Source organism: Carcharodon carcharias, chromosome 5, assembly GCF_017639515.1.
Source record: "Carcharodon carcharias isolate sCarCar2 chromosome 5, sCarCar2.pri, whole genome shotgun sequence".
Classification (NCBI taxonomy): Eukaryota; Metazoa; Chordata; class Chondrichthyes; order Lamniformes; family Lamnidae; genus Carcharodon; species Carcharodon carcharias.
This window is the reverse complement of record NC_054471.1, coordinates 186,675,524-186,689,400: the sequence shown is the minus strand read 5'-3', so window position 1 is coordinate 186,689,400 and position 13,877 is coordinate 186,675,524. Positions and strand designations below refer to the sequence as shown.

The 13,877-nt window shown below is 42.4% G+C and overlaps 2 protein-coding genes across 2 annotated transcripts in view; both read left to right on the top strand.

The window, feature by feature from the left end:
* The window catches only part of zmp:0000001267 (b(0,+)-type amino acid transporter 1), a 28,784-nt gene extending 27,656 nt beyond the window's left edge, over positions 1-1,128 (top strand). Inside the window, exon 6 of the mRNA XM_041187431.1 lies at positions 895-1,128. Coding sequence (XP_041043365.1) covers positions 895-1,128 — 234 coding nt within the window. The remainder of the gene's footprint in view (positions 1-894) is intronic.
* A 6,240-nt stretch (positions 1,129-7,368) lies between these two features.
* On the top strand, positions 7,369-11,687 carry LOC121277949 (rho-related GTP-binding protein RhoB). Its single transcript, XM_041187842.1, has 2 exons — positions 7,369-9,361; positions 9,840-11,687. The coding sequence occupies exon 1, from the start codon at positions 7,513-7,515 to the stop codon at positions 8,203-8,205; it is 693 nt and encodes a 230-aa protein (XP_041043776.1). The 5' UTR covers positions 7,369-7,512; the 3' UTR covers positions 8,206-9,361; positions 9,840-11,687.
* Positions 11,688-13,877: the final 2,190 nt, after the last annotated feature.

Genomic DNA, 13,877 nt, shown 5'->3' with positions numbered 1-13,877 from the left:
ATAAGAATAAGCGCATTGTAGAAATTACAAGCTATTTTGCATTAATTTTGTTTGTCTTTGATGAAATATTTTAGAGGGTCTAAAATTAAAATCATCAATTGTGTATTTCATTGGGCCAAACAGTGACAACTTCCACCGTGTAACACTTTCAAAGTTGCAATCGTCTGAAGGCAGAGAAAAAAAAAGCATTGAGCATGGGTAGATCTGGGGATGATTGAAAATATGCTTGAGGAGAGGCTTTTGAGAAAGTAAGCAAGATTTAAGATGGCAGTTCCAGAAGGTGGGGCCCACACAGAGTTGTTCAAATGGTGATACTTGGGCTTGGTCATTGCCTGCTATGGTTTCACTGTCTTGATCTTCAGGGTGACTCCTCTGCAAAACTGCCTTTACCTCCACTGATATATCTTCACCCTCCAGCTGTAATATTGGGGTCATGGTCTCCCGCAACCAACTTAGGCTCTTCTCGGTTTGGTTTCCTTCCTTTCTCCGGCTAGTTTGTGGTGACCTTTATGTATCCCTTGCGCTGCCACTTGCGAGAAAGGAAGAGGGCGCTGTGTAGTCAGTGGGTGCGGAGTTGCAATTCGTGGAAGCAAATTGAAAGTTAAAGAAGCAGCAGCAGCTTCCTTGGGAAGTGTGAGGGGTGCAGTCGTGGAACTGAAGCCGCACAGGCAGATATTTTTAATTGATAATATGCAATTTTCAAACCAAGTCAGGCTGAGGTCTATTAGGACCTCCTACAAACTATGAAAGAAGTACACAATTACATTATCCAATATATATTGTAGCAGTTACTGTCTGCATAAAAAGATGCCAAAATTTGCTAAATGTACCAAAATGGTAGAAGAAGAAAGAAAATCTTATGGTGCATTTACTGAAAATGTTCTCTCCTTATAGGTGCCGATGCTTGTCCAAGTGTTCCTGCTAATTATTTCAGTCTCCTTGGTCCTGACGCCGGTCATTGGCAATCCTCGGATTGAATACTTGTTTATTTTTTTGTTCATGCTGAGCGGTCTCCTGATTTATTTACCGTTGATTCACTTCAAATTGTGGACAATCTCCATGGACCGGGTCACCGTGTTTCTGCAGTTGCTCCTAGATATTGCGCCAGCACAGGCGAACCTAGATTAATTGATCATAAATCTAAATATTGTAAATGTTGGAAATCACAAAACAAAAACAGCGAACAATGGAAACAACTCAGTTGTTTAGGCATCATTTGTGGAGACAAGCAAGATGTTGCACCGTAAATTTTCATTTTCCTTATAAAGATTTTTCAGCAAAAGATTTGCATTATTCGTGGTGAAATCATGAATGTAGTTACAAATGATAAATTTATGATGTAGCTACAAATATCACGCAGATACAATATTATTTAAACAATGTGCTATAGTGCAAAATGAAAGCCGGTCACAAAAAAAAATTGTACAATGCAGCTCATGAAAACAGCCCGGGGTCTGATTCTCCATCTATTGTTTCTTCTATCGCTGCAATATTGTGCTCCCTACAAATGGTCAATTTGAGATTAAGAATGTGTAGGTTTGGGAGCAGCCTGCTTTGTAGCATTCTACGCCATATTAAAAAAAATGCCATTTAATTTTAAATGAATAAACATTCTCCTTTTCTAAGTAATATCTTTAACACATTTGCTGAGCAAGCATATTTATGTTGGTGAAATAGTTGTTGCATTAATGAAATAAAAGCGTACAAATCACCCAAAGCTGAGAAAATTATGATGTTGGCGCCAACCCTACCTTTACTATGCAAATGAAGTGAGTGCGAATTGCCAGGAGAAACCAAAAATACAAATTGTAGTTTTAGACAGATGCTTCGTCTTCAGAGCTGCGAGTTGCCAGACGTAGCAGCATTCCGTTGGGTTTTGCCTTTGTTAATTAGTATTATTTCATTAACTATACCTATTATTGATTACTGTTTGAAATTACTTGTTGGCATGAGATCTAATGTGGGTGTTTCAGAACTGATTTTTTCCCAGGCTTATTAACATGCGGGACCACACTTGTGGGATTTCTGACGTCAACTTCATTGTGTAGCCATTGTAAGCTCTCAGTCCAACTGACCCTGTGCTGGGAGCTCTTTTGTCAGTGGGAGGAGACAGGAAATAATTGTCCAGCTACAGCTCTCAAAGGCTGCATTCACTCTTTAAAAGGGCTGCTTCATTGTTGTTGGATAGAAAACTCAAAATCAGGTGATGCCTTAATATGCAGATACTGCCTTGGGAGATATTCTGAAATGTAACAAATGGCAATTACCCTTTTTGGGATCCCAGGGCATTTGCTCCACAGGATGGGTACATAACTTGCTGTTAAAATCTCCTTTTGTGCATGCTCCCAATAAACTGACCTCCCTTTAAACTCGAACCTCAACAGCCAAGGTTGTGCCTGACTCTTGATCAGCCATTATATGTGGGTTAATTGAACACATGCACATTAACCCCTGGGAAAAAAAATCAGGGAATCACACCTGTGCTAATTTCTATATTGCCGTCGATTTTCATATAACTTGAGTTATTTTTACAAGAACACTTTTGAATGTCCAGAATATCATACATGACACATAATTGATGAAAATCTGGTAACTCACTCGCTCAATTTCCCATCCCTTGGTTTTCCATTGCGCTCTGCCACCACTGGTGATAGAGTTAAAACGAAAATTGGTTAATACCACTTTGTATCTGCGGATGGCGCTCTTGTCCAGCTTGAAGTTTTTCCAGTAGCGGACTGAAGTAGGCTTTTATTTGCTGAAATAAAAACAGGAAGAAAGGTTTCACTTGTCAGAAAATTAGTCTTCGTGTTAAGAATCAAAGCTGTGGCCAACAGATCTGTCATATGATGAGATCTCCTGTCAAAGTAAGACAGATTAACTACCATTTTTGTACAGAGAACTTCATGAGTAATTATTGGCGTAGATTGGACACAAAGTGTTATGCAAAACCAAAATCACAAGCTTGAGGAGGTTTTTTTAATATTAATTCATGGGACGGAATTAATTGCCCATCCCTAATTGCCCTTGAGTCTCAACTTTTGCTTTGCACTACACAATGACATAAGGGGAAACACAAGTTCCTGGACAACAAATACATGAATGTCACTATATCAAGTAACTCAAACATATGTTACACATACTGCTGTACTATAACATTACATGGTGACAGAGACTGTGCTTCTCCCTTGCTTATTGTTACATGCAAATAACATACAAATATATATTTAAAAAATTGCTGCTCTTGTCTGTAGAAGTTTGCTTCCCATTGTCACTTTTTGTACGTCTTTTTGGCAGCTTATTTCCATTATGAATTCCTGGATCCCTATTGATACTCATGTAAACTCTTCACTGTCTTTAGCTAATCAGGCCACTGGGTTCTGAATAAAATGTATTTTGAAAGTTTTTTAATTGTCAATATTTTCTAAGTGACTAAAATTCCAATGCCCAAAGTAATGATCTAATTTTTTTTTCAAAAATGCAAACAAAATTAAATATTTCACAATGGCATAATTACATCTGTCTTTTGAATTGTCTATTAACCCTTTCATTATCATTTTCTGGGACTTTCTTCTGTTCTTTTGGGAAAGCTGCTCTCTGCAGTTCCTCCTCCTGTCCACCTTCCTCACCCTGTGGTATCCACAGACTAACTGAACTCAAACTGCTTTTTCTGTTTCTCTCTGTAGGTCTCATGTTGCTAGGCAACAGCAGTTTTTCCTACTTTGTTTTAACTTACCTAAACCACTAACCCCTCTTGAAACACAGCTCTCCATTTCAAGGGTTGTAAAACCTCATTAAAATGCAAGTGCACAAATAAACCCACAGGCTTGCAGGCAACATTCTAAAGTGAAACGAAAACCCAGGTTTCCTGTTAACACACAGACAAAATATAAATTAAACTAACACCATTGTGCTTTGTGTTTCTAGATAAAGTAAAGTTTGTTGAACCTTTTACGTCAAGAGAGAAAAAAAAAACTCTCTTATCAGCTTGCCCTTGAACTGGAAACTGTTTTGATTACCCTATGTATCTGAATAAACTGCTGTAAAGCAATATCAGGCCTGTGTTACAGGTAACTGAATCAGAAATAAATGTACAGTGTTTTAAAACCACAAAAAGTACTTGGAAAACTACGGGTTGATTTTAAGAGATGAGTTTAGAGAAATATTTAAATTTTAAGCCCGTGCAACTTCAATTATTTAAAACAACTCAAGACAAATGTGACGAACAACATTATCAAACAGATGGTGCAAATCAAACAATATCAACAGAGAGCCAATTGTGTTTTGAAGTTCTCTCACATTGAAATCATTTGACATAGGCAAGAGAGGAAAATTCCACTGTTTTACCAAACCAGATACACTCACATCATAATGTAGTACTTAATAACATGAACTTTTCTCTCTCGTCCCCACTTCCAAAATCCTAGCTCCACCTCCAATTTTACTGATATCCAGATGAAAACATCAAGAGTTTTACATGACTGAATCCACGGCTAGTCCTCGGCAGGTGAGGTCTATGAGAACCCAAGACTAATAAGGGAGGGTGGGGAATCATAGTCTAAACTGAGTACTAATTTAATTGTGAAGACAAATTAATAAAATTATTCAGTTGAAACCCAAACAATTTAGGCATGCATTGACTGAATCCACTCAGCACTCCAACTAAATTGTCAGCACATTTATACAACCACATAGAGAATGTTCCATTCGGGCAAAATAGCTGCCATTTGGGGCATGGAGTTGAAATAGGTTGGGAAGCTGAGTCCAGGTTTTCAATATTCTCATTTTAAGGGCATTTGATAATAAACACCCCCTGCTGCTATTTCAAACTCTGCTTGACCATTGATTGCATAACAGCAACATTTCACACATGTGTAAGCAGCTAGAAATTATTTAAGATAAAATCAAAATACTGCAGATGCTGGAAATCTGAAACAAAAACAAAAATAGCTGGAAAAACTCAGCAGGTCTGACAGCATCTGCGGAGAGGAAGACAATTAATGTTTCGAGCCCCTATGACTCTTCATCAGAACTAAGAAATATAGAAATGAGGTGAAATATAAGCTGGTTGAAGGGGGTGGGACAGGTAGAAATGGAAAGCAATGAAGGTGAACAGGGCAAAAGAGACAGGCAGAAATCCTGTCGGAGGGAAGAGCAGTACTTCTTCAAGGTAGGCATTCCTGGAAGAGAAGTGGCAGTCAATTAAACACTAAGATAAAAGCAAAATATTGCAGATGCTGGAAATCTGAAACAAAAACAAAAATTGCTGGAAAAACTCAGCAGGTCTGACAGCATCTGTAGAGAGGAAGGCAGAGTTAACGTTTCGAGTCCTTATGACTCTTCATCAGAACTAAGATGCCCTGCTCGCCTTCATTGCTTTCCAGCTCTACCTGTTCCACCAGCACCCCCCCCCCCCCCCCACTCAACCAGCTTATATTTCACCTCATTTCTATATTTCTTAGTTCTGGTGAAGAGTCATAGGGACTTGAAATGTTAACTGTGTTCCTCTCCGCAGATGCTGTCAGACCTGCTGAGTTTTTCCAGCGATTTTTGTAGAAATTATTTAAGTTTTGGCCGGAACAGCCATAGCTGGAGCAGCGTTTGAAGAATAATTGCTGCCATCCTGTGTGAATCGATGATGTCCCCAACCCGGCCCGACTCGTCTATAATAAAAACATCCACATGGTTTCCCCAACACTTCTTCAAGACCCACAGTTCCCAAAACTCCCACAGCTACCTCGACTACAGCTCCTCACACCCCGCTTCCTGTAAGGACTCCATCCCATTCTTTCAGTTCCTTCGCCTCCGTCGCACCTGTTTTGATGAGGCCACTTTCAAAAACAGTTCCTCTGACATGTCCTCCTTCTTCCTTAACCGAGGCTTTCCACACACGGTGGTTGACAGGGCCCTCACCGGTGTCCAGCCCATCTCCCGCGCATCCGCCTTCACACCTTCCTCTCCCTCCCAGAACCATGATAGGGTCCCCCTTGTCCTCACTTATCACCCCAACAGCCTCCACGTTCAAAGGATCATCCTCCGCCATCTCCAGCATGATGCCACCACCAAACACATCTTCCCTTCACCCCCCCACCGGCGGCTTTCTGCAGGGATTGTTCCCTCTGGGACATCCTGTTCCACTTCTCCATCACCCCGTACACCTCAATCTCCTCGCATGGCACTTTCCCATGCAACTGCAGAAGGTGCAACACCTGCCCCTTTACTTCCCCTCTCCTCACCGTCCAAGGGCCCAAACACACCTTTCAAGTGAAGCAGCATTTCACTTGCACTTCGCTCAATTTAGTCTACCGCATTCGTTGCTCCCAATGCAGTTCCTCTACATTGGAGACACCAAACGCAGACTGGGTGACTGCTTTACAGAACACCTGCGGTCTGTCCGCAAGCATGACCCAGACCTCCCTGTCGCTTGCCATTTCAACACTCCACCCTGCTCTCTTGCCCACATGTCCATCCTTGGCCTGCTGCATTGTTCCAGTGAAGCTCAACGCAAACTGGAGGAACAGCACCTCATCTTCCGACCAGGCACTTTACAGCCTTCCGGACTGAATATTTAATTCAACAACTTTAGGTCGTGAACTCTCTCCTCCATCCCCACCCTCACTAGGGCTACCTGCACCTTGCTCATCCTGCTTTCTATCCTTAATGTCACCTATTAGCACATTACTTAGATAATATCACCACCGTCAACACCTCTTTGTCCTTTTGTCTAAGACATCTTTTGGTTATCTCCAGCTATCACTGGCCCTCTATCCACCTCTACCTGTCCCCCCACCCCCCTTAAACCAGCTTATATTTCACCTCCTTTCTATTTTTCCTTAGTTCAGTTGAAGGGTCATACGGACTCGAAACGTCAACCGTGCCCCTCTCCGCAGATGCTGCCAGACCTGCTGAGTTTTTCCAGCGATTTTTATTTTGGTTTTGGTTTCCCCAACACTATAGCAGCTTTGAGCACGCTTTACGGCCGGGTGACTTCATATGGTTTGCACAAAAGAGGACGAAAGAGAGAACTAAATATCAGGGCCTTATAGGAACCCCTGAAAAAAAAAAAATTAGCACCCGCCTAGTTGGGTGTAAAAGTGCAGGTTGGGGTGGATACGGCTGTAAAAGTTTCCCCCAGTGAGGGAGGGGTGGGGGGGGAAACCAAAGGGCGTTTGGACTTGAGCTCTCCTCCTCCTGGTCTGGGAGCTGACTAATCGATTGCAGTTCTCCAGCAGCGCAGCAGCCTCGGCTCCAATCAGTTGAGCGCTCGCCAGCCGATGAGCTCAACCGGGAGCCTCCCATTGGATTGCTATATTTAGGAGAAAGGGCTGGCTCTTTAAAAAGCGGCGGAGGGGGGGGGGAGGAGGAGGAGGAGGAGGAGGGGGGTTGCTGTGATCGGGATCGCTGGTGCGAGTCAGTCCTAGTGAGTGAGTGAGTGAGCGACCGACCTGGTGCGAGTCAGTCAGTCAGTCAGTCAGTCAGTGCTACAGTGAGTGGAGTGGAGTGGAGTGGAGTTGAATGAAAGGTGGATGCGGACGGACCGGTCTTCACACGGATAACAAGCCTCTGGTCTGTGAAGCGAAGGTCAAGCGAGGGGTCCTGGGCGAGCTGGCCGGAGCCATGGCGGCGATCAGGAAGAAGCTGGTGGTGGTGGGGGACGGCGCTTGCGGCAAGACCTGCCTGCTGATCGTCTTCAGCAAGGACGAGTTCCCCGAGGTCTACGTGCCCACCGTCTTCGAGAACTACGTGGCCGACATCGAGGTGGACGGCAAGCAGGTGGAGCTGGCCCTGTGGGACACGGCCGGCCAGGAGGACTACGACCGCCTGCGGCCCCTCTCCTACCCGGACACCGACGTCATCCTGATGTGCTTCTCGGTGGACAGCCCGGACTCGCTGGAGAACATCCCGGAGAAGTGGGTGCCCGAGGTCAAGCACTTCTGCCCCAACGTGCCCATCATCCTGGTGGCCAACAAGAAGGACCTGCGGAACGACGAGAACGTCAGGAACGAGCTGGCCCGCATGAAGCAGGAGCCGGTGCGGACCGAGGACGGCCGGGCCATGGCCGTGCGCATCGGTGCCTACGACTACCTGGAGTGCTCGGCCAAGACCAAGGAAGGGGTGCGGGAGGTGTTCGAGACCGCCACCCGAGCGGCCCTGCAGAAGAGAGCCCGGCCGAGCAGAGGCTGCACCAACTGCTGCTCCCTCTTGTGATGTGTGCCGCTCATCTTCTTCTTCTTCTTCTTCTTCTTATTTATTGCTACTCTCAAGAAACTGAGCTGTCTTACTCCCTCTCTCCCTTTTTTTTTATTGTGTAGAAGAAGCGGACACTTTTTTTGGGGGTGGGGTGGGGTGGTGTTGTTGGCTGAAAACATGAAACAAATGGGGATCACAAAGGGGTGGGGGGGGGGGGGATTTTGTTTTATTAGGCGATCGATCATCGAGAGATCTACCGAGTTTAAAGGAAGATGAAGATGAAGATGATTTTTTTTCACATCGCATCACATTGACTGACTGCGGACAGGACTGGACGATTGAACCCCTCCCTGAGAAGGGGTTTGTGCATCGTATTGTAATGCGGCAAGACTGGGGGCGGGGGGGGGCTGGTCTAAAAGGGAGTGTTTATATTATATATATATATATATATTTAAAAAGAAAATGTTTTTCTTCCCTTAACTGCGAGAAGCGATTAGGACTTTTTTTTTTGGTTTTTGTCTTCCCCCTAAGTTTGCTTCTAGCTGCACCTGATTAACATGGGAGGAAGCTGAAATGGGATGGTGCTGTGTGAAAGGGAGGGGGAAGATTACTAAAAGGGGGCCGCCACTAAAGCTGGCTTCACACGGGAAGGTCGCACTGAAACTACTGCCAAGTAGCTCGGACACACACACTCGTGGACACCAACTCCACTGTTTATTTCCTCCCCCCCCCTTTTTTTTTTACACCCCCTAATACCCGCACGAGTGACTACTCATCACCAATCGTCCAAACGTGACTTTTTAAAGCAAATATTGCTCTGGCAACACAGACAGGAAAAAAGCAACTTTTTTTGGGTGGGGGGCACAAAAACTGTTTTTGGGGAGGTGAATTGGAAAATTATTTTCAAAGAGTGCTGATTTTTTTTTTGTTGTTTGTGTGAGGTGGGGGGTTGAATCTGTACCGCTCTCTAAAAGAGGCTTAAAAGTGCATTGATATTTTTGATACGTCTCCCCAAGTGGTACTGAGGTTTGGGTCATTGTCTCTTTGGGGGGAAAAAAAACCAACGAGGATTTAAAAAATGGCGAAGCTTGGAACTGAAACCAAGACTTTACGTTTTGTTTACAGGATTATATACTGAATTGTAAGCTGTGTAAAACTCATTTTCACGAAAAAGGTATTAAATATAATCAAATCTGACCCCGTTTTGTATTTATTTAAAACTACATTTTTATTTCCTGACTTGTAAAATTGAAGTTTCTTTTTACACAAACTTTTTACACCGGTGACCGAGTCTGCGCGCTGTTCCTGGGGTGGTTGTTTTTTTCTAAAATGAAGCGGCTAATTTTTTCCACTGTGATAGAACTGATTTTATATTTGGAGCATAAAATGCGCGGGTTTTCTTTTGACTCCCGTACCCCATATTTGTAGCAATTGATGTGTTTTTTTTTTTGCTAACCGAGTCGGCCTTTTGTGAAGGAATGGGTGCGGTCAGTTTTCTGCAGAACTAATGCACTCCTTTAGGTCCTAATGCCTACCGAGTTAATGTCGAACCCGTGTATTGATATATAACTTTTTTATCGTCTGTATTTCCGTTAATTTTTAATCTTGCCCTTTTTTTTTCAATGTTTGTGTTCACTGGCGCATTGATGAAGCGGATGAACTAGTACTGCACACGTTTTAAATGCAGGAGCTTTTGACATCTGTGCTGCAAGACATGGGCTTGGATAACATGCAGCAAAATTATTTCGAACATTGAAAAGCAGAGTAACCTTGAGGAAATTGATTCTGTTGAACTTAACGGTGACGAGCAGTTGGGTTGCATGCTTCAAAATGATCAACGAATTGACCCCGAATGGCCTATTCAGAGGGGCTTCATCTGGGTGATAACTGTTGACATTCTGGTCCGGCCATTTTCGGAAGAGGTAGCGAGAATTGCTGAAATTTTCCTGATCTTTCTAGTGTGGATAAGAATTGGAGTGAGGACTGCATTGAATCATTTGAGATGTCGTTCATGATTGACCAGTCAGAAGGGGTGTTTGGTGCTGTTTTTAATCAGTCACATCCTTCCATACAAATGTAGAAGGTAGTTTTGATTCCAAAAGTGGGTGATTTTTTTTTCCATACAGCGTTCTAGTGCTGTGACTTGAGTAGAATGGCGCAAATCTTATTTTTTCTCTCGGTAGTTCGGGTGGCTGTTCTGCCAAAAGTTGTGACAGCTGATTGGAACCCTTGCAAAAATTCTCCCACACTGAGCAAAATAACTACATCTATTCTATACTTGTATTCTATGACTGTCCCATTCATGGTTTCTTGAACAAAAGACTGAGTGACAGGAGCGTTTTGAATGTGGGAGTTATGTTACCATTCAATAAGTTAGAATATTGCTCAGCCAGTTCTTTATTTCCAGATAGACTATGCCACTATTCTTTGATTATTTCATTAATATCTATGCCACATGAAAATTGAGACTTTCTGCTGTTTGAATCTTTGTTCTCCAAAGGAGGAAAATGGCATTTAGAAAATTGGGTTTGTTAGTTAAACTGTATCAAAAAGGAGATATTTTATTTAAAGATACCTACTTAAATGTTGCGCACATCTTTAATAATTTTCTTGGCCTTTTTCTTAACTTTGATCTCTGTCTCCATATAAACAGCAGCCCTGTTTTAGCTTATTCTTTGTAACAGAACATCATCTTGGTAGAATAAAGACCATAAGACATAGGAGCAGAAATTAGGCCATTTGGCCCATCGAGTCTGCTCTGCCATTCAGTCATGGCTGATATTTTTCTCAAACTCATTCTGAAAAACTGAAAACTTTAGGAATACACAACAGGTCTGTTAGCCTCTTGCAAAGAAACATTTTAGAGAAAAATGTTTTAATTGAGGTTTACTGGGAAAATCAAAAATGAAAGTTGGATGCTATACGTGAGTACTCCTTGCGTACAAATTCAGCATATCCTTACAACCCTATACTTAAGTATATATACCTGTCTTGCTGTGTGTAAAATTGACTGCTGTTTGTCCACGTAAGTCACTTGCTTCAAAGCAATTATCTGTGAGGTACCTTGAGTTGCTTAAGGCAAGGTACTATTTTTCTAAATGCATGGTTTATTTCTTAATCCCTGCTTGAAGTATATTACAACACTTATTTGAAGATATTTTCTTTAATTAGGGTGAATTGCTGTCAGATTTGCCCCATTTACCTTTAACTTAGGTGGAAGAAATCCTAGAAAAATTTGTATGAAGTTATTGTGGATTAAATTAATTCATTTAAAAATCTCCATCTGGCTGTATGATTGGAATAATATGCTGAATGAAAGTTGGAGATTTCCTCCTCCTAAGAGACAAAATTAAAATGAATCACCTCAAGCTCTTGTGCATCCAGCAGTTGGGTTAAAAGAGCAGATTGTCTACTTGCCTACATGACTTCCATTACAATTGGTATGTACCTCTTAAGGGGAACTTGAATAAAAATGGAACAATTAAACTTTTTAAATTTGGGCTGAGTCTCCTTTTTCTATAATTTTCTCCTTCCTTGTTGGGACTCCCTAAGCCGTCCACTATTCCCAGCTCTCGGTAGCAGTAACTTGATTTCTGGTGGTGCTGATATCACCTTACGACAGATGTACTGGGATGCCCATGAGTTTGCAGTCTCCACTGTGGAAGATGGCTTAGATTGTGGAATATAATGGGTCTCAATCTCCTAAACTCCATGCTATGGTACATTGGAGCTATGGTGCTGCTCTTTTGAGCATTTTGTATTTCCTGGATGAATAAGATTTTATTCCAATTGACAAACCTTATTTACATAATCTCTTAATACCAAATTACAATAATGAGTTGCTCAATTAGACTGCACTTCCTTGTTACTTCAGTCTTGCTTCATTAGTCTCCAGCAGATCTGTGATTAAAACTCGATGGCTTTTTTTGTTTCTTTCACCCTGGTTTTTTTTGATTTCCTCCTAGAACAATGGCTGTTGCTCACATTATTTATACAGGCATCATGTGTTCTCTGGAACCTTTTTTCTGAAGCCATTCCTCAGAGTTGCTTCTGTGTATGAGGAGGGAGTGTCACCGAGAACCATACACTGGGAAATCGTGGCCACGGAGCTGAGACTTAGCATCCGTTTAAAATGGCTGCATTGTTGTAATTCCCCACTTGCACTTTCTGAGTGCTGCCCCCACCTCCCTTGCAAGTTTTGGACTTTGGATCATTGGCATGTGTATTTTTTTTTTTGACTGCAAATTCAAGCTGAGGCCACCAGTGTAATTGCAGTTCTCTTTTTGTCATTTCTTGAAACGTGTGGATAGTGATCAGAAGTAGGGAGCCTTTGCTGATTTTTTTTTTTTTTACATCCACCCTTGCTTTTGGGTCTTAAAGCCCAAATGGAGTATCCCACTCACTGCTCCAGCCAAGTCAACACGTATCAAGGATTAAATATAGGATTTTCATCCATAACAGACAATGATTTTTCTTGCTGAGCTATTAGAGCAACAGTGGGGTCTAAATGCAACATGATTATGTTTGTTGTATGAGAAAACTAACAATGAGATTTGGAGGTGGGAAAACTCTCACTAGATTCATGTGTGTGCCTAGGCCACTATTGAATTTGGCATAGCTTTTTTATTTAGGTGGTTGTCCGAAGTGTGATCTTTTCCATCAATTGCTGATACATCCTTAGCAGCTGTGCTCCACCTGCCTCTATTAATAGTGTGGGTGTTGCTAATCTATGCCTATCTCCTCTCAACTGCTTCCTCTGCTCCACAGACTCACCTGTGTGCTTTGGCTGGCATCTAAAACAGTCAAAATTCATAGGACCCAGACTGGAGCTGCATTGGGGCACCTGCAGGTCGCAGTAGTGGTGATAACATGACCCAAGAACTAATTCAGAATGGCCCCTGGACCTGTCCAATTTGATGTACCACATTCCCTGTTATGGAAGCTAATGGATTTAGGTCATCACTGTCTCCGTGTTTTTATACAGCTCCCTCGCCCTCAACAATAGTTTAAAATCATTATTGAGTAATGAAAATCAGCATCTTGTTCTATAAATTTTATGGAACAATTAGTAGCTCCACACAAACCATGAATCAAAACTAGAATCTTCTAATCACTTCTGGTCTTTTAAATATGGGAGTGGATTTTCATCTTGCCACCTGGCTGTGAAATTGGCATTGCATGTCAGCCACCTCTTCTAGAAAGCTGAACCACAATGGCAGAATATTGCCAGGCAGCAAGCTTAAAACTTATCCTGCTGTTTTCACCAAATGGACAGGTGGCAGTAATGTCACTGGACTAGTGATCCAGAGTGATAAGGCTAATGTTCTGGGGACAAAGGTTCAAATCCCACTGCAGCAGCTGGTGGAATTTAAATCCAATTAATAAAGAAATCTGGGGATATAAAGCTTGTCTCTGTAATTGTGGTCATGAAACTATCACTGATTATCATGAAAACTCATCTGGTTCACTGCCCTTTAGGGAATGAAACCTCCATCCTTATCTGGTTTGACCTACATGTGAGTCTAGACCGGTAGAGATGTGGTTGACTCTTAACTGCCCTCTGAATTGGCCTAGCAAGCCACTAAGTCCAAAGGCAACTAAGGACAGGCAACAAATGATGGCCTTCCCAGTGATGCCCACATCCCAGGCAGGAAAAAATCTTCAGGAGAGATGCTAATACTGCAGATCAT

Excerpts from the sequence above, each read along its gene's own strand:
- LOC121277949 (XM_041187842.1), top strand. The coding sequence starts at position 7,513 with ATGAAAGGTGGATGCGGACGGACCGGTCTTCACACGGATAACAAGCCT.